The 14,649-nt window shown below is 36.8% G+C and overlaps 1 protein-coding gene across 3 annotated transcripts in view; it reads left to right on the top strand.

Annotated features, from left to right (window-relative positions):
* Positions 1 to 261: 261 nt before the first annotated feature.
* Positions 262 to 14,649, top strand: part of txnrd2.2 (thioredoxin reductase 2, tandem duplicate 2) — a 53,054-nt gene continuing 38,666 nt past the window's right edge. For 2 of the 3 annotated variants that reach the window (XM_051921056.1, XM_051921057.1), the window contains exons 1-6: positions 262 to 411; positions 4,116 to 4,181; positions 4,831 to 4,887; positions 7,015 to 7,159; positions 8,942 to 9,016; positions 11,073 to 11,151. In XM_051921056.1, coding sequence (XP_051777016.1) covers positions 306 to 411; positions 4,116 to 4,181; positions 4,831 to 4,887; positions 7,015 to 7,159; positions 8,942 to 9,016; positions 11,073 to 11,151 — 528 coding nt within the window. In that variant the 5' untranslated portion in view covers positions 262 to 305. The remainder of the gene's footprint in view (positions 412 to 4,115; positions 4,182 to 4,830; positions 4,888 to 7,014; positions 7,160 to 8,941; positions 9,017 to 11,072; positions 11,152 to 14,649) is intronic. The other variant, XM_028825239.2, reaches the window with a different exon arrangement.

The following is a 14,649-nucleotide window of genomic DNA, read 5'->3' as shown; positions in this document are numbered from 1 at the left end:
TCATGTTACCTGCTTGTTTTTACACACTGTAATTGATAAATGGCTGCAACATAAGGAAACTATTAAACTCAAAACATGAAAAAAAAAATCCTCATCCAAGTTGTCTCCGCACTGGCCACCGATAGCTCGGTGGTCTATTAAGCAGTCTGGCCGGTTTCGCGCTCTGTATCGATGATTCTCCGGTGGTTGGTGCAGCCTAGCCTGTATTGGGTTGGTCGCCGCGCGCGCTCGATGATTCTGTGTCTCTTTGTATGCCTGCTGTCTCCATCGATTGCTCCGTGCTAAACTTGCAGGCGGGAAGGCGGATGTTTGACGCCGTTGCTAGCATGGCGGCGTTGTGTGGTCAGTGCCGGCTTTGGCGGAGAGCGGCAGCGGCAGCCCAGTTGCATAGTGGTGTGAGGTGTCTGTCAGGTAAACTTCGTTAGGGTTGCTTATAACTCTTTTTTGTATACAACATGTTTTCAGTTTATTATTTTTTTAAGCCAAGCCTGAAGTTAACTTTGTAAAGAAGGTGTACGTATTATACTATTTAAAAAGAAAACTGATTTTAAGACGCACCGACTCATTCATTGTTTGTCGTCGTTTCTGACAACTGTTCCACGCTCCCGCTGATGTTGACAAACGTGAGCTGCCTGGGTGCGCAGCGCGGCTCCAGGGGTCGGTTGTATTCTCACTCACCTTTTGTCACGTGTGATGAACGTTGTAGTCATCTGTTCGTAATTTGGTGTAGAGTACGCCACGATCTCTGGTTGTGGCTTACAGTAGAAGACCTTGTACAGATTTGGTCCCCACTCAGTTGTCCCCATGTTCTCAGCACTCGGGTTATTTTTGTTTGACTCTGCAAATGGCTGTAGCCTTCAGGACTGACTAAGGGTCGCTCACTGCTAGGTGTACAGTGTACAGTGAAGCCGTTAATCGCACGTCCGACCAGAACGCAGCACGTCGCCCCTTTTTTGTTTCAGACTTTGTTTCTTTCACTTTATATTGTGGGTGTAATGATGCTTATTAATTGATTTATTTGAGTAGAGCGATTGCTATAGCTTTCAAAATTGTTCTCCGTGGTGCGTCCAAGTACTCTCTGGTATGAGTTTTATATGGCTTTTCTATTCCCTCCCCCTGCTGGTAGTCGAGCCGTCCTGCGTTTGCTTTGTTGTTAGTACTACTTTTTTATTCCAAGTTATGTGAATTTTGGGAATGTTGCCATAAATTCGCTCTCGTGTTACGTTCATATTCTGAATCTGTGATGTCCAAAACGTTGAAAAAAGTTGATTTGTACCAATGTGTCTGTATTTGTGTGTGTCCGTGGAAAGTTAAAATTGAGAAAGAAATGAACACACAGGCACACAAATACCACGCACAGTAAACCTGGAACATTCAGCCCCCATGTACCAGACCGTCTCTGCAGCTTGTTTAGTCCACTTGAGCCAGTGTGTTTAGTTTCAAATTCGGTATTGTAGAATTTGTTCCCTTGATTCAATTTCCTGCTCATTTTACTCTACGTTTATTTATAAACATAGAATATATTCTTCTTGTTCCTCTTTTCCCACTTCTTTGCATTATAAGTTAATGCACTTTATTTAGTATTGTGCAGTACAATCAATTCTATTGTATTGTAAATTTTTCTGGTGAGTAATTTCCTGCAGTTTCACTAAAGTGTAATTTACATGGAAGTATTGCATGGACCGTTCAATACCAGTTTTTAGTACAACAAAATATTAGAAATAAGAATATCGTATGGATATTACAGACTTCACTTATTTTAGAAATGTTAACTCACTTATACTTGGAAATATTACTATTTAAAAATGTCATGGCATGACAAAGTTCAAAATAGTTATTTACCATTAATAGAAAGTATACTGGAATTCTGCTTTGGTTGTGTTTTTTTCCTCACAATAATAATAATTCTTTACATTTATATAGTGCCTTTCTCACTACTCAAAGCACTCTCCATGCAGGGAGGATCCGGGACATGAACCCACGATTTCCTGCTGCCTCTGCAATAATTAAAATGAAGAAGACCTAATCAAGTAGATTTGAGTAGAAGATAAACCATTAAATTCAGAGGAAATTTTAGTATGTAAACTATACCAAATATACAATGGTATAATATTCAGCAGCAGTATGCAGTGCAAAAAATGTTTTCTTGTCTTTTATTTGTTAACTGACTAGCCATGCTGCCTGTCAAAGGCAGACAAGTAGTAGAAAAACTTGAAAATCTGTTCAATCTCTTGCCCTATGTGTACCTTCAGTGCCTTTACTTTGTATTTGCGTGTGTCTGAATGCTCCCTCTTTTGAATGCTGCTTCTCAGACTCTGTCATTATTTTCAGGGTGCCATTCTCACCTCCTGTCTAGTTTTATACTTCCCGTGTTGGAAGGTGACTCAGTCAGCGTGCCTCCAATGCGGTTTCTCTTCTTTTTGTTTTTTTACAATTGTACTTCCTCTTTTGATCGTGTCACCAAAGCCAAATGTATTATTCTAAGGAACAGTATACACACACACAGACCTTAGTGTTTTATTATATAGTAGATTTGTCACTGGCAGTTATAAATAAAGTTTGTAAAAATAAATAGATCTCAATAATCAACCTACTTGTTTCTCCATTTCTAAATCCGTACCCAAGACTGCATTTATGGTGACTGTGACTGTAAAATGTAGCCTGAATAAGGTTGCTGTAATGTTTTGAAAAGAGTTGGCACCTGGTCTTTTGCTTTGTGTTGTGGAGCTCTGCGCAATTGGCAATATAAGTTTTACACCTCCAAATTATAATCTAGGCATTCAGGAAATGAGAGAGAGAAATTGTATTTTTATAGTTAGAAAAATCGAGCGGTTTCATTGTTTTGTCTTTTTAAGAATGTAATATACACACATTAGTGCATTCTTTAAAGGAGATTACATTTTTACACATAGCACAACTGTGTGAAAACTGATAACTATTTACATTCTGACAAAATTGTTCCTCATTTTAACTGTTTAATAGTTACCCTGCATTTTCTGGGGATGAAAGTGAAATGGTAGATTATTGTGTATTACCAAGCGTTATCACTCTTAATTACAGTATTCTTGTTGGTACAAAGAACCCCAAATAATAAGAAATGACCCTTGGATTACTTGAGGCAAAGAGAAAAATGCTTAGCCAAAGGAAATATGCTAACCATCGCACTACCATTACGCCCTCCATGTATGTCAAAAAAATGTCATGGGACATTTCAGGACCTGCATAAAAAATAAAAAAAAAAAAGCAAACAAATGGAGGTTGTTCTTTATTAATATAGAAATGTCCTTACTTTTTGGAGGGAAGTGAAGGTGGTACAAGGTAAAATCATTTATGACATCAAAGGATAATTTGGGTTTAACCTCTTAGGCTTTAATGTAATAAACGTGACACTTGCTCCTAGTTTGAAAGATTTTTATATTTTCTTGTTTAATTGAACCTAACAATCTAAATAAGACAGAAGGAGAAGAAATGCCCACATTCTGTGAGCCCATAATTAAAGCAGCCCAGCATCGATTACAGAGTGCAACAACAACATTTATTTATATAGCACATTTTCATACAAAAAGTAGCTCAAAGTGCTTTACATAATGAAGAAAAGAAAAATAAAAGACAAAATAAGAAATTAAAATAAGACAACATTACAGTAATTAACATAGAAAAGAGTAAGGTCCGATGGCCAGGGGGGACAGAAGCACTAAAGCAAACATTGAAGTCTCACTTGTATTTACAGTTCTGTTCCAGTCAGGCTTGATGGCCTTGCCACAGTGTTACTTCATCACGGCCACATTCATGATAAAATACCTGCCATCTGAGATCAAGCAGTCCTCTTACTTTTTATCTTTGTATGATGTATGCTTTTGTCCTTGTCCTTACTATGCAACACAATTGTGATTTCCCCCACACCCCCTTTTCCCCCCATAATCATTACACCTTGGATGATTTATTTTACTAAATCTAAATTCCAAAAGTAAGGTACAGATACTGTATGGTAGTCTCATGTGTAACCCATTGAACGTATTTGTTTGTTTGTGTGTTTGTCTGTTTGTGTTGTATATCGTGGTAAAGTCAAAGAAGTGATAATACTGTATATTGTTCTTTTTTCTGTTTTAATTTAGCAAAGTTTGACTATGATCTGCTGGTGATCGGTGGAGGTTCAGGAGGTCTGGCTTGTTCCAAAGAAGGTAATATTTACCTTACTAATGTTGATATTGACTTTTTGTCTTTGCTTTCAATCAAAACATTAAGTTCTTCACACTTTTAGTCTATAATCAAAAATGGAGCAATTCTTTAAAATTTCTTTGTTATTTCTGGTCAACGGACGTACATCATGTTATTCATGAAAGACTAAATAAACCTTTTTACTTTAAATTATGGCACATGCCAAAACTGTATAACAGAAAATGATTTTAAGTCATTAGCAAGCAAGCACCAGACATGATCACGGCCATGATATTTTATTGACTTCACATCATCTTAACTCAGCTATGTACTGCAAACGTTAGTCAAATCACTGCTTTACAGACCTCTTTCAAAAAGTAATGTAATTGAACACAGAAGTGATGCCCTTGGTTTTGTTCTATAAATATACCCTATTTTATTGTTCCCACCATGGCACTAATAGGCCTCCTCACAATCTCAAGTGCTGTTTGCTATAATTTAAGTGGATTATTCCTACATAAAATATTGATTTTAACTCCAGCGTTTAAAGTAAAGATTTAGTCTTCCACAAAAGTGAAAACATGCCATGTAGTTAACTTGTTGAGTCAGCTCCTAGTTGTTCAAAATAGCATTCTGAATGTAATTTTGTCAAATTTGCTTTCTGTTTTGCAGCTGCATTGTCTGGGAAGAAAGTAGCAGTGCTGGATTTTGTGGAGCCTTCACCAAAAGGTCAGAAGGAGGAAGTACATTATTTTTGTTATTCTATATATGTTTACATTAAATGAATCAGACTTTAATGTTGAAAGTGGACTTGTGTCTGTCATTTTGTATAGTCCAGTAGCTCTGACCTGGCATTAAAGTGTGGCCTTCACCAGTTTACCCTACCTTCTGACTCCTTGTAACCCTAGGGTAAGGGACCAATCAGCCACATAGAACTCCCTTCATTGAGTAAGGCAAATGGCAGCCCAGTTGTGTGTTTAGAGGCTGCTTGTACTTTGCAATCTATCGTGTCACACCAGTGAAACTTTTTGTGAGTAAACTGAAGCTGTAAGAGATCAGACTTTATGACCATCATTGTGCAATCACTAGAGCTTTTCAAATGTTTTGATCATCTGCACGTGGCTTTCAATGGGTATGCATTCATGTGAATTCATCCATTTTTCTACCCTATGCATGTGTTTTGAGTTCTGGACTGCTTGTTGCCTGGGCTCATCGGGCGTACACACTCACTGCACCCCCCTCTCGGGGATCGAACCTCGGACGTCAGCAGCGAAGCCTCTTTACATTGTGCCATGGTGTGTGGTTTGTTTATTTGACAGCCTGCAGATCCCCTTGAGGGGTACAGTGAGTGTGTACGCCTGATGAGCCCAAATAAGGGCGAAACACGTGTCGCGTACCCTTTGCATTATTTGACAGTAAACTATGCAATATATATATATAATGTACTTAGTTTTTTGCCTCTGCTAGGGTCACACAGTCTTTACTCGATTAGGTGGTGTCTCTACAGTATGTGTGTGTGTATTTATGCATGCATATATCTATACAGCAGTATGTATGTATGTGTGTGTATCTATCCTGTTTCTGAAAACCCCTTAATTTAAATGTTGATTTAGTTTAATAACATTAGTAACGAACACATCTCCAATAAGGCATTTCCCATCATTAAATACTGTTTGATAAGGCTTTTACCTGTGCTTTATCACTTCAGGTTTTACATTTAAATTATTGGCCCATCAGTCTTTCTTGGGCTAACTGAACAGAAGCACATGAACGTAACATCAGTTGGGAGAATGACTTGGGCTGCAATTGCATGTCACAAACATACACTTCAATGCAGACAGCAGAATAGACCAAGGAAGTATTTGGAATGCCTATGAAGGTGGTTGGGTGTAAACATTGACACTCTGCGTTTAAAGGTCATCACAGACTCAGTCTTTATATATATATATATATATATATATATATATATATATATATATATCTCTATCAGTTTCAACTTCATTGTGATTCCTAAGTTGTAAAATTAAGTGGCTTTCTTTGAATATCCAAATTTTTGTCAAGTGGAAAACCTTTGTGCACAAAGTACCAATGTCTCCTACAATAAAAATAAATAAATAAATTGCACTGTGGGGCTACATTGCTCATCAAAGTGTTCATTTTTTGTTTAACTAACCCCAAAGTGATGAGGTTCAAATCCAAGTCAATTTTCTTTCTTTGAGATGTTTGCATGCTCCATCCACTTACGCACAGGTTTTCATCTTGCATCCCAAAAACATGTCTTTGGTTAAGTGGCACTCTAAATTACATCAGTGCCCTGTAGTGGCCCTTATCCAGACCTAATTTTCAATTCTTCCAGGCTAGATTTTGGTCCTCATGACCCTCATAACTTTGAGTTAAGTTGGTTTTATACTCTCAAGGCATCTCTGACTAGTTTCTGCTGTGTCTGTCCTTGCTTTCCTCTTTACATGGTCAAGTTGTACTGACCCCTTCAGCTGCCAATAAGCCTTAATTTATTTATTCATTCATTTATTTGTTTGTTTTTTTATATTATTTCATCATGTCTGGGAGGTTTTCTGCAGTGCTACCCTTCCTTTGCTGTACCTTACCTGTACTGTACCTTAAATCATTTTCTGTCTGTAAACTTTGTACAGAGATTCCAGTGCATTGGCCGCTTAATGATTTGGTGTAATTTGAGTTGAATATATACTAATTGAAAAAAATGTTTGTTTTTTTTTTTTTTAAACAAGACAAGCATAAATGGTAATGTTACCAGAGAACCTTAGGTGATTTTTTTTCAGTGCTCTGTATACAGAAGAATCAATGTACTTTCCATTCCCTGTTTGCCTTTATTTCTAGGAACCAGCTGGGGTCTAGGAGGTACATGCGTCAATGTTGGCTGCATTCCCAAGAAGCTGATGCATCATGCTGCCCTCTTGGGTGGAGCTATGAAAGATGCCCAGAAGTTTGGTTGGCTTGTTCCTGGTCAATTTACTCATGATTGGTAATATGACTTACACTTACTTGCAGAAATAAATGATAATGTTTCTAACTAGTTCATACTGATTATGAACCACGTAATGGAGTAGTTTACTTTTTTCTTGCAAAGCCAAATGGCAAAACATGGCTTCACTTATGAGATATCACTGGCTTGTCAGTTGATGTAGGAGTGTGGTTTACTTTCTTTACTTTTTCTGTTTTGTTTACAGATGATGATCTCCTTTGCATGTTACTCACCATGATTTTTTCCCTTACTAATCACCTGAGCTGTTTGCCCGTAGCAAATACACACTATCTTTCTTTTATCAGAATAGACAATATGTGTGCTTGCAGGCTCATGAGCACCACCTAGTGCTTAGAGTACAATTTTTCCAAAGTTTCTTTTCAGTACAGCTGATTTGTAACTATTGCTGCTGCCTCATGGATCCAGTGTTATGTTTTAAGATCGCAATTTAAGATTGTTTGTTTGGACTTTGCATATTTTTTTTCCCTGTCTTGCAATTTCCACCAGATGTTCCAGTTTTCTCTCCCGTACCTCCATAGACATGCAAGTTATGATTATAGGCATTTATAAAAAAAATTTTGTTCTTTATTTCGCCTTTTACAATTTCTTGTATTAGGAATTTGTTAGTTTTTGCATACCCCTTGGGGTCAGAGCGCAGGGTCAGCCATTGTACAGCGCCCCTAGAGCAATTTACAGGTTAAGGGTCTTTCTCAAGGGCCCAGCAGAGTAGGATCTCTTTTGGCAGTGATGGGGATTCGAACCGGCAACCTTCTGGATACCAGCGCAGATCCTTAGCCTCAGAGCTAAATTGGTCCCATGTGCAAAGCACGTGGTTTACTGCCTCCACACATTGATGCTGGGATAGACTTTTGCCCTCTGCCACTGTAATTTGGATTAAACAGGCTTGGAAACATTTATTCTGAATGAGATCGTAAGATAAGACTGTAAGATAGTGTGTTACTCACATATACATGCTGTTTTAGATAGATAGATAGATACTTTATTAATCCCAAGGGGAAATTCACAGTTTTTTAATCTTCTGCTCCCTTTCAAATGGGCGTTATGCTGCAGATTTTTCTGAGAAAGTGAGAAAACAAGGATCCTTTGAAGTGAAAAATTTGCCAGGCTAGATATGGCGTGTGCACATACACTTAAGCTTGATAGACCCTTTACTGTCAGTAGTTTTGCACAATAGGAGGGACTAATAGAACATCGCTGAGGTAGAGACTAGGCTACAGAATACTGGAAGAGACCCAACAGTGTAACCTGATATTATCATTTGAAAATTCTGTTATTTATTAACCTTTAACATAGAGGAGAGGTGCTTTTGATGAGGCAAATTCTGCTTTTTCTTTTATTTTTTAATTTATTCTTTTTTTAATACTCTGCTGGTGCTGCTAGTTCTTTCAGATTTAATACAAGAGCAGATCCATACTGTAATGAAGAGTAAAGTCAAACTAAAAAAACTTCATAGCCTATAAAATAGCCTAGGAAAATGATAAGTACTGTTGTTAATACTCTCCAAGATTAATTTTGAGCTTTCACTGAGCAAGATCCCTGGCTTAGGTTCCTGTGATATGGTTCTGAGAGCTACATACGGCATTTACAATAAAGCAGAGCTTGAATTGAAGAAAACTTGAAATCTTCTCATGCTTCATTTTGTGTTTTTTCTGGTATTATTTCTGTGTAGATTAGACTTGCATGTTAATGTTACGCTTTGCATGTATGTGGCCTGTATAACTTTTTTTTTTATTATTATTTCTTTTTAAATAATAACTTCAGGTCAACAATGTCTGAAGCAGTACAAAACTACATCAGATCTCTGAACTGGGGGCATCGGGTGCAGCTGAATGACAAGTAAGTGGAACCAGTTCTGTGAGTAAATACATTTTCACTTATGGCTGTTCCCAGTGGGTAGGCCTTGTTTGCTTTGCATAATTCTTTCCAAAGATATCTTTGGAACTCTATTAATCCTATAGCTTATCTTGTTTTTTTGGTTATAACTTGCAGGGATGATTTGTTTAGAAACATTTCATGTGACTGGAAAAAAAATCTTGTTGGGATCCAGTATAGCTAGTTATTTCTTTCCTGAAACCCTGTTGTTAAATAGCTTCAAGCTAAACAGGTGCTGGAATGAGTCACTGCAACATCACGCAGATGTGGCAAGGTATCTATAAGCAGCTGCTTTTATGCTTCCCTGTTGGGTTTTGTGGTGTTTTTCAAATTGCTGGGAAAAAAAAAAATCTCAAAGCAACAGTAACAGTGGAGAGGACATTTGTTTGTTAGGCTCTGTGTGTTACATTGTTTAGCTGTCCCAACACGGGGGAAATTTCAACAATGTAAATTTTATTTTCCTTGTACAGCTACGTATTTTCTTAGATAAATTGTTTGGTGATCTCATGGAATGTGGTGTGACTCCATTTGTAGTTTCTGAGTTTTTCCTACTGTGTCCAGCCTTTGTTGAGCTGAAGCAGCCTAGAGTGCTATGACTGGCTCATCATCAGTAATGAGACCCCCTTTTTGTTAGTGCTGCAAAATGTCCTCATCTTCATATACTTTACATCTGTGTCATCTGCTCTTAACTGGTACACTTTTGAAAAGGCCAAAAATCAAAGCATAGAGAGCACTATTTCCCTTGACAGGTTTTTGCTCCTAGTGCTTATTTAGGTCAGCAGTAGGTCAAAGAGATCATGTTGCCCACTCTGTCACTTCTCTTGGTATCATTTTACAGCAGAGCCTCTGGTCTGTCCTGCAAATGCCTCTGCAACGTCAGCACTGTTTCCTGGCCAGTCTTGAAACAACCCATCTTTATTAAAGAATGTGTAATTTGTGCTTGAGATGCCAATTTCAGGCTCCCCCCCACACTGTGTTTGTATTATTACCTCGAATACAGATAGCATTTATTTGCCTCCTAACGTTTTCACATAGTCTCTTTTCTCATCTATAATGGTGGTTTTACTCAATAACAATGAACCAAATATATAATCTCGTAACTTTTTTTTTTTTTTTTTTTGAAAATCCACTTATCCTGTTTGTATTCAGTAAGCTGATTTTCTGTTTCTAATTAGCCAATATAGTGGATAGAGGAATACAATTTGAGACTGCCACTAAATATTGCATTAACCGTACAATCCTTTAGAGCACGGGTGTCGAACTCCAGGCCCGGAGGGCCGCAGTGGCAACAGGTTTTCATTCTAACCCTTTTCCTAATCAGTGACCAGTTTTCACTGCTAATTCACTTTTTCCCTTCATTTTAATAGCCTTGTTTTTAAGGATTCAGTGCTCTGAATTGATTTGTTTCCTCATTAAGTGACAGCCAAACAGAAATGAGATGTGAAACGAGCCAACAGATGACCAGTTAAACAGGGGCTTCAAACTCCAACTAGTTTCTTAATGAGAAGCCAATGCTTGCTGTTAATTAAAGCCGTTATTTAATTATTCTTTCTGCCACAGCAGACATTTCTAAAACTGATGATTTTTTGTTTTTTTTCTAAGAACACCATCAAGATGTTTTGATGACCTAAGAGGTCAGACTTACTGAGACCTCCACCTTTCTCTGTTTTCAGATATTGTGTAATGGGCACAGGTGAGCTGGTCATGTGGCCGCTTGTTTCATGTCTCATTATTGTTAGGCCGCTAATTAAGGAAAAAGAAACAACTAAGTGGCCTGAGTCAAGTCAATTAAAAGAAGTAATCAGCAGCAAAAAAACTGGTCACTAATTAAGAAGATGGTAAGAATGAAAACCTGTAGCCACTGCGGCACTCGAGGACTGGAGTTCGACACCCCTGCTTTAGAGGATTAAATTTCACATTTTTGTAGCATAAGTGTTTGTAATGTTAATGGTTTAGTCATTCAACAAATCTGAAAATTCGGCAAGGCTACTTCAGAGAACCTTCCTTTTGGTTTCCACAGAAATGTGAAGTTTTTGAACCACAAAGGCACTTTTAAGGATGAACACTCTGTCCGAGCAGTTTCCAAATCTGGTAAAGAGGTAAGTCAAGACCATTCACTATTATACAGTAGATTTGTTAATTGCTGGGTATTTATTTACTTGTCTTTTTCTGCATCAGTTAAGGTATAACTCACTGTCTGTGTGGGTGAGTATGACATACAGACCTTCTTTTCACTTAAATGTCTGGTTTATTGACAGACAATACCATATTAATATTCAGACTTGAGAAGTTTTTAGGTCATTTAATTGTCAAAAATTTAAATAGATCAACTGCTAATGCTACAAATCCATATTTTTGCTTACTATTTAAAAGAAAAAAAGCTTGGTTTAACAGCGGTCTAACTGAAACATGTTTAATCTAATACAGGCATAATTAAGGCATATTTGCTGTGTGATGTTGTGTTTGTTTCTCTTTTGGGTCCTGTGCTTTACATAAATTTCTAAATTGTAATATGAAACTTCATATCTTTGATCTGCCAATCATAAAAACTGGTGTACTGTAATGAATAAACCAGCAGTCTTTTGGAACTTATATTTTACAATATGACCCAGTTGCATTAAAAAAGAGAATTATATAGCATTGCTGCAAGTACATTCAAATGTATTCATCCCTCAAAAACCAGCTTGTATCACATAACCACGTATGTGACGCGGTTGTCTGACTGAGTGCTTTCCATTTCTTCTTTAAGGCCCCGTTTTTTTGGAAAAGACACAGTTCTAGCATTTTAAAAATAAGAAAAAGGTGCAAGAAAGAGAAGTGGGAGAAGAAGGACATGGGTTGGAAGCAAGACTAAAAATCAAGTGTATATCAATTACATTTTTTGAAGGCTGGTGTTATGGAGTGCCATGTGACACCAGAAGCAGGCAACTGGACAAAACGTTGTAATCGTCTTGTCCAGAAATGTAAAAAAAACTGAGAAAGCTTGCCCACCCCATTCAAATTAAAAATGCTGCCTTGTTAACATGAATTAGACCCCACTTCTCTTTCATACAACAGATTTTATTCTCTCCATCTGTTTTCTTAATAAGGGAAAACCCTTGGTTCACTAATCATGAAGTCGTATATGAACAACATAACTCTTTTTTGTTTATTGGTTGTTTTGATATAGATAAATATCTCCATTGGTATTTTAATATAATATTTTATGTGATCAGTGTGCACCATTTTTCATGAATGGTTTAATGTTCAGAAATAATATGCAGCATGTAATGATATTTGACAAACACCCAGTCACAGGCTGACAGGTATTGCAGGCTATACCGAATCTCTAGTTTTAATTTTCTGCAAGTGATTGCTATTTATAAATTTCCTTGAAGGACACCAAATGAACTGCTGAAAGACATGCCTACAGTATGTTTGGAAAGGTGATATGAGGGGAAAAAACACACTTTATTTATTTTTTATACAGCTTTTTGTTAAAAACTGAATTGTATTTTAAATTGTTTACCTCTAAGGGAAATCTGACGCCAGATGCAGAAAATCTTGGGTACATTATTCCTGCCACATTGGTTCAAACCATATTAATCCAAAGTTTATTTTAATTAAGAGCTGATAAATATTACAGTGGGTGAATAATTTAAAAGTATTTGTAAAAAGAAAATTTAAAGAACATAGTATTAAGCTTATGGAGCAGCCTGTACAAACACAACAGACATAGGCTCGAGTGCTCCTTGGCCCCACAGTAGATACCTTGGGGTTTATAAAATATAGTTTGTTCTGATTATTCTGCATTTAACTTACTGAGAACACCCTAGATTAAAAGGTCTTTAGCAAGACATTATTTGCCTCTTTGAAAGTGCATCATCCATTTTATTTGTAAATTTTATTTAGCAAATATAAGCTTAGATGGAGGGTTCCTGGGATTCATTTGGACACCAAGCATTTAAATATACACTGAGCATGCATGATTGAACCAATACATTTTTTCTTTATTTGACCGTGAATATTATTGGAACATCCACTCTTACGTTTTTTTTCCTTTTCCTCATGAGCAGCATATACTGTTCATGCAATACAATACAATTTTTTCTTGTAGTGCATTCTTCACTTAGTGCAAGAGCAGAGCGCTGTGACAGATTCTTGGGTAAAATGCAAGTATAGATTATACTAATTACTAAATACAGAATTAGTACATATAAAGAGTCGTTAAACCATACTGAAAAATAAATACAACAGAATAATGAAATGCTGAGCAAAATTTGGGACAACCTATAAATTATTAAAGGTCCTTGCGTGGCAGAATTGTTTGCTACTAAAAGACTATAATATCATTAGAATAACTAAAAATAAACATTGATACTGCAAAAATAACAAGAATTCTTGTATTTTACAAACTTGCTGATATTTTACGTGATATATAAAAATATGGTTTGGTTCTAACATGTCTCCTCAAAGCTCCCCAGCTATTCACTGCATTTGTTAAATTACACTAACAGCATAATCTATCTATCTATCTATCTATCTATCTATCTATCTATCTATCTATCTATCTATCTATCTATCTATCTATCTATCTATCTATCTATCTATCTATCTATCTATCTATCTATCTATCTATCTATCTATCTATCTATCTAATTGATTCTAATTAATAAGGTAGTGATAGTGAAATGGGAACTGCTGGGTTGCCATTTAAGAAATAAGTGGATGCCTTGGATGGTAATCGCAGATAGTGGAGTGCCTTAAGAAGAGGTTTTAAGATAACGAGTTTTGACAGCCATGATAAAATCATATTTTTATATCACCACGTCTTTACGTAAAAACACAGTGGAAGGCCTTAAAAGTTTTCTGCATCTGATGAGTGACCTAAAGGTCACTCACTTAAGTAACAGAATGAAATCCAGTGAAGTAATTACACAGCATTTTGCACATTCATCTGGTGGGAAATTACACTGTGTGAAGAAGTCTCAAATGTTTTTAGGGCATGTTACATTTAAGATACCACTGGCCCAGATATAAACAATAAGCAAGAGATTGCTGTACAGGAAATTCCTTAAAACATTTTAGCCATTGATATAGGGCATCTGGTCAGAATCCTTGGAATGGTAATTTCTGAGAAATTTAAACAGATTTTAAATCACCATGCTGTACCTTTGAAATAAGGAATTTGCATCAGAAATGTAATTTTTCAGCATGGTAATGACCTTGAAAGTTTATTACAAGCACAGTTAACACCTCCTTGGAGCAAAAGCAACACTAACATTATGACATTCACCTAAAACTAAATGTAATGGAAGCCAAGTGAATTGCTTCAGTTGTACTGACTTTCAAATACTCATTCAGTCATTGTCCAACCCGCTACATCTCAACACAGGGTCACGGGGGTCTGCTGGAGCCAATCCCAGTCAGTACAGGGCACATGGCAGGATCAAACCCCGGGCAGGGCGCCAACTCACCGCAGGACTTTCAAATACTGACTTGTTTTAAACACAACATGTTTCTTTTACTTTTTTTGTGTTGGTTGGCATAATGTTGTATATTGCTTTCACTAGCAAATAAATTGTTGCCACACAGACAAGTAGCTTTAAAAATTAGGT

The sequence above is a fragment of the Erpetoichthys calabaricus genome, chromosome 18 (genome assembly GCF_900747795.2).
Source record: "Erpetoichthys calabaricus chromosome 18, fErpCal1.3, whole genome shotgun sequence".
Lineage (NCBI taxonomy): Eukaryota > Metazoa > Chordata > Cladistia > Polypteriformes > Polypteridae > Erpetoichthys > Erpetoichthys calabaricus.
The sequence above is the reverse complement of the archived record's forward strand: the minus strand, read 5'-3'. Positions and strand labels throughout refer to the sequence as shown.